At 49.2% G+C, this 6069-nt stretch overlaps 1 protein-coding gene across 1 annotated transcript in view; it reads right to left on the reverse strand.

The window, feature by feature from the left end:
* Positions 1-5836, reverse strand: part of LOC126527218 (uncharacterized) — a 129188-nt gene extending 123352 nt beyond the window's left edge. Inside the window, exon 1 of the mRNA XM_050174974.3 lies at positions 2862-5836. Coding sequence (XP_050030931.1) covers positions 2862-2877 — 16 coding nt within the window. The 5' untranslated portion in view covers positions 2878-5836. The remainder of the gene's footprint in view (positions 1-2861) is intronic.
* Positions 5837-6069: the final 233 nt, after the last annotated feature.

Raw genomic sequence — 6069 nt, forward strand, 5'->3', positions numbered from 1 at the left:
TGCAGACGACACCTCTGAATGGTTCCTCGCAAGGCCTGCTGCTCTTCGTAGGGGGCAACAAAATGACAAGCTGCGTGCCCTCCAGAAGCGTCGCAGTAGAAGTAGCAGAAGGCGACAGCATCCTTGCTCGCGAGTTCCTCGAATGGCAACGTTTCGTAGCATCACTATTAAGCAAACTCCCACTCTAATACGGTCCTTGAAGCTTCAAGGATCGAACCGTCAGCGTCAGCAGCAATCGGAAAACAACGTCAGAATGTAAAAAAAAAAAAAGAAAAGAAAGAGAAAGAAACGCGTTCACGCAATACGTACAGCAGTAGCAAATACACGAGAAGCAGCGGAAACCTGCAGACGACAGCTTTCATCGGTTGCTTGCAAAGCCCTGGTCGAAAACAACGAACATTAGCTTTATACGTACGCTTTTGTGTATACCGTCGATTTCTCACGAACGGGAACGGTTGAATCAGTAAATGGCGATTAACTAACTGTACAACGTCGTAAACAGCCGCAGCATTCATGAGAAAACAGCTCTCATATCTGCCTCTCCGGCCTCCATCATCACTCTCGCCTAACAGTAAACATTGCATTAACCCCGTGATGCCGAATGTACCATTTATGCCAGGCTGAGTTTCATGCCTCGAAATTCTGATTTGAGCATGGGAAAATTGACGCGTAGTCTATAGTAGTAGCTCTGACTCGCAGTGCAGAGATTTCAATTATATATAGTTCAGAAAACCGATAACTTATGAATTAATTAATATACTAACTAGGTTTTTACTCAAATAACTTTCCCTCTTTTCTTGTGCTTGCGAATGTACCCTCTATGGTCATAAAAAAAAAAAAGAACAAGTGATTCCAATTTTCCTTAGTATGTAACTTCATTTGTGTGCGCTACAAGGTTTTAAAAAAATACACAAATTGCCCCCAGAAGACCCCCACTGTCGACCGTCAAGAACTCTGCCAAAGTGCTTTTCTCTTCAGCGTATCAAGCAAACGCGAGAAAAAAAAGAAAGGCACTTGAAAGTGATGACCGCTGCACCCGCCTTTCTTTCTTTCTTTCTTTCTTTCTTTCTTTCTTTCTTTCTACCCCTTTCCGCTCTCTCCTTCCGTTGCATTTTTCCACTAGCCCGCTGTCTTCCAGAGGCGATGCGTGCAGTGTCACTTTAGCACTGGGTTCTGCGACGACGCGCCTTTCGCCGCAATCGATGCAGCGTCGCTTATGCAAACGTTATATTACCCGTTTAGAGCGAAAAAAAAAAAAGGTTTTTGGTTTCTAAAGGAAACCGAATAGAAAGCGCGCCCCCTTCAGAGGCAACGTCTCCTGGTATATTTGCCCATTCCCACTGTAAAACGGCGGCATTGTGAACTACCGGCGTTAGACTCACCGATTACATCTGCATCCGTTCAGTATTATCAGTCTCACAATTTTTACTCAGTGTGCTTCAAAAAGCTCTACGATATATGGGACAGGGCATTAGACAGGCAGACAATACATTAGACAGATAGATAGATAGATAGATATTTGCGAAGTGTCGCGCCACCTGTCGCAGATGGATAAAGCATAAGAACCAACGTCAAATCACGACAAATGAACGACGCGTGCGCGACAGATCTCCCTCTGTTCCTTGCTCACAGGAGGCGCGAATGTCTGTTAGCGCTGAAAAAATAAAAATAAAATGGCGGGATTGCCGCGGGAGACCCGTCCGAGATTGAAGCGCGCGAGCTCTTGCGGCCGTTGTCGTTATATTAAATAACTCGGGCGCTCGTGAGATAGCGTAAAGCCCAGCATCGCAGAAATGGACCGAGGCAGTAAGTGTTGCGCACGAGGCATTTTGTGGCCACGGCGCCGCCGTGGGGGAGAGAAGAGCGATAGCGAGCTCTCCTTTTTGCGTCACAAGCGCGCGCGCACACACACACACCGACTGTACCGCCGCATGTGCGTCGAGAGAGCTGTCAAGGGCGACGCAGGGCTGGCAGGACGACAGCACGCGGTCGGCTATACGACCACGACGGCGGAGAGGAAACGCTGGACAGAAACGAAATAAAAAGAAAAACCGCGAAAACCAGGAAAAAGGAAGCGGTCGTCTCTCGCATGTCAAGCTCCCCTCTCCGGCTGTGTAAGAATTGACGACAAAATCGGGGTCAAAAACGCAACCGCTTCGCTCTCTTTAGTCTGCCGAAACGTCGCGCAAAAAAAAAAAAAAGACCTTGAAGGTGAATCTCTCTCACCAGGTGTTATGGCACACACGTCAAACGCGCGCCCATGTGAGGTGCACGGAAGAGTATGAACGAGCGTTCTTCGCCACAAGAACCGGGAAGCCAGCACGAGGAAAGAAAAGTAAAAGTGGATGTAGTATATACATATTCAAACTGCACTGTGGTTTCTTACGGTGCATGTGAACATGCGCACACAAACATACGTTGGAATGGAAATGGGGGTGAGGTATGTCTGCGGAACTGGGGTGAGACATGCCATTTTGTCTGATATTCTTCGCTAGGAGGAAAAACAAACGGTGCGCCGCGCCTGCGTGGTGTTTCACAGCAGCCGTCAGCGCTAATGTCAAGTGTCAGAACGACGGTTTGACATTTGACGGCCGCTCGGCCGAGCGGCAAGTTTTTTTAGTTCTAACGGTTACAGCGTTGGTACGGTTCTTTCGAAAAATAAAACATCAAGCACCGACGACGAGGCGGGCTGTTGCACACGAATGCCGATCGTCTGCTTAAAAACTTTTCGTTTTCTCGCAGCGTGCGTGAACGCGCGAGATGACGGCGACGTTTCGAACTTGACACGGCGGCACGTGGTCGCGTCGAGGACACACCGGACGGCGCTCACTTTTCTGCCCAAAAGATCTGCAAGCACTCACCTCTCTTGGACTTCATCCTGACACGGCAGTCGGCGAGGCAAATAAAAAAAAAATGCACTCCCCACAAGAGTCACGGGCTCGTCGTCGTCATTCCAGATACTATTCCCATCTTGCTGCGTCGTCTGCGGCGCGCTGCTCGGCTACTGCTGTCGCTGCGACGACGCTTCTGCCAATCCAGGGCGGCACACGCGGGATCTCTGAGTGCGCGGGGCGCGTTGTAACGGGCGGCGAGCGGCGCCTGGCGTCGTCTGCTGCGCTCGCGGCGGTTGCAGCGGCGGCGGCGTTGCGCCAAAAGCCCGGCTGCTCCTTGCTTGCGCTTCCCTCGTGCTCGCTCTTCAGCGCCGAGAGCGCCGCGCCGATCTCTCAGCCACACACGCAGCGCCAGCGGCGAAGCCGGCTTGCCGGGGCAAAAAAAAAAAAAAAAAAACGCTTCACTGCTGCGGGCACGTCCAAGTCGACCGTTGTGAGGGGGAAGAAGCACCGGCGCGCTCGCGTCGCCTCTCCCCTCCACTCCTGCTGCAGCAGCAGAAGCAGCAGCAGCAGACGACAACGAAAGCAGACGACAGCAGCGAAGCCGAACGACGCAGAAGGGCGGCGCCGGCAGCGCCGCCGTTGCAGCAGCAGCCGATTCGCAACAGGTGTGCGCGGACCCAGCGGAGCAGACGACGCGACCGCAGAGCCGCCTGCGCCGTTGGCAACGGAATATGCCTGCGGAAAAGCCTACTTTCTGGATCCGCTACGTGTTTGAGTGCCCTTACCTACTCTAGTATTCGTGTTCGCTTTGAACGAGGTCGGTAGTGACTGCACAGTTGCGCCGCCACTGCAAGTGTCGCTTACACCACTGCAACCACGAACTACGACGAGAGCGGCGACGTTCGGTGTTTTTTTCGCACGTCATCACAGCCGATCACAAGCCGAGTTGTCTGTTCGCGTGTCAGCCGCAACTTTGTGTAACTGCAGCAGCGGGTCCGAAAGGTGCGTTTTAGGTAACGTCAGCAGGATATTTGTGCACTTTATCAGAAAAGTAAATTTAAAGCCAGTGGTTGGCATCATTTTAGTCCTTCTATATATACATTGTTGGCGATAATACCTTTATTCACTGCCGGACGCACGTCACTGCGGCACAGATGAGAACAGCAAAAGTGGTGCGCATTCATGCAATCCGGCATTGCGCAGCTCATGGCTCCGGTGTACGCAACAATAGACCATCATCGCCTTATTCTCTAAAAATATATAGACTAAATCTGCTTAAGAAAGAAACTGCGATTGAAATGCATAGCATTTTTCGTTGCTATGGGGGAGGATTAGCTAGAGTGATAGCTATATCAAGTTCGTCTACGTAGGTGTCACGACCGTCTGCTATACGCGCTATCGGAGAACAGACTACAGACCAACGCGGAGCACTTTCGGATCGACGGGCCGCGCTATTATGTGTGTCAGCGGACACGCTCAAGTAGTTTTCGTGTCGCGTGTTCGCCACGTGAAAGTTGTTCGCTTACGTGTGACGTCACGGTGCGATAATATAGGTCAGATAACCGCTTCGCCAGGAAGGCCGTCCTGGCAATTCCCGCAGGCCGCCCGGGGGGTAGAACGAACAAGTAATTTCTCGCATTCACCTGAAGTTGAAGGTGGCCAGTTTTATACGGGCATCGCGACTCGCACTTTCGTAGACGGTATTAATTATCGTCATTGCGGCAATGTCAATTTATAGGCCAGCGTATTTCTAAATGCACGTACTTCCCAGTGTGTAGCTCTGCGGAATATACGCAGTAGTCGAGCAGTTTAGCATATCGTTGCCGATCAACCGATACCGTCTGCCACAGATTGTGTATATATATGGGCAAGGTCCACTGCGCACGTGCAGTTGTGGGAAAGTAGCATCATTAACGGTAGAACTATGTACCGTTGTGTTAAAATATTGTAATAGTAAAGGCACCGTTATGACAGTTTTAAAATTCCGCTAGCGCCATGATGTCTCTAGCATGCACATACAACGTCAATGTGACAGCATTTTAAAAATCGCTTTCAGCTTATACGAAAACTAACGCGATATTTTGCTGAAAAAATATTGCCGAAATCCCCGTTAGTCGGCTGACCTGACTGTAGTTGTCGCCATTGCTATTATTCCGATTGTTTAAGAATTAGATTATCAAAAGAATGAGATTCGAAAGACGATGAGAATCTTTACTAACCAAGCTTTGTAACGCCAGCGGACGTTACAATTTGCGCGATAATCAAGGATGCGATTATTAATAATTCGCATGTTCACTGATTAATTTTCAATATTGACTTAACTGCACGTAGTTGCCGAAATGGAAATCAGCCAGTGCTCTAAAGCATATTCCTTCCTCCCTGTAAGCTCTGTGTCTTGCACGAGTTTCGTGAAACAATCGCTGGAAACATACAGTGAAATGCATTCCAGTTCTTATTATTCCATACTGCGTTGTTCTCCACTGCAAAAAAAATACCAGCCGAAACGTCACCGTAGTTCGCTGCGACGCATCGCACCTTTTCGCAGAGCTCGGCAGTAACAATTCACGCGGTGTGCTGCATCAGTTTAGACGTTATCTTTACTTTGGTCGAATTCCACGTACGTTCTAGAGAGGGCGCTTTCGAGAGGAATATATCAAGGTTCAAATGCGTACCAGAAAGCGGTCGTTCGTTAAAAAACTGGCGTTGGGTTGGCAAATGCCACCGTTTCGTTTCGAAAGGAATGCTATATTATTATTATCATCGCCGCCGTATTCGTCGTCGTCAAACCGTCTGGAACTGTGCGCGGTGTACAATCATTGCTGGCAATACAAATATAATGTCGCGACAGTTGAATCTTCTTTGTGCCTCGAAGAACGCACAAGATAGTGGCGCAGGCAGCATGATCGATTTGCCGCGCCACCCATGCATTCACCTGCTATTTCGCTTGCTGTTCTGCAATAAACGTTTCCGCAACTCCGAATACGAGTCCCCGCTGAAATATTGAGCGACGCAAGTTGCTCTGCAGATAAACTACACTCACTAGCTAGGAAATTATCATGCTATCGCGAGTATATATCGCAAGAATGGTAGCAAATAAGTAAGTTGTAAACTTAAGCGTGATAGCTTACATTATAGTAGCGAAGCCATCGCACGAGAACCGCAAGAAGGCTTTTCCACATAACAATGTCCCGTTAAATTTGGCAGAGAAGCCCACCTATGGCATTAAGAGGAAGCT

The sequence above is a fragment of the Dermacentor andersoni genome, chromosome 9 (genome assembly GCF_023375885.2).
Source record: "Dermacentor andersoni chromosome 9, qqDerAnde1_hic_scaffold, whole genome shotgun sequence".
Taxonomy (NCBI): domain Eukaryota; kingdom Metazoa; phylum Arthropoda; class Arachnida; order Ixodida; family Ixodidae; genus Dermacentor; species Dermacentor andersoni.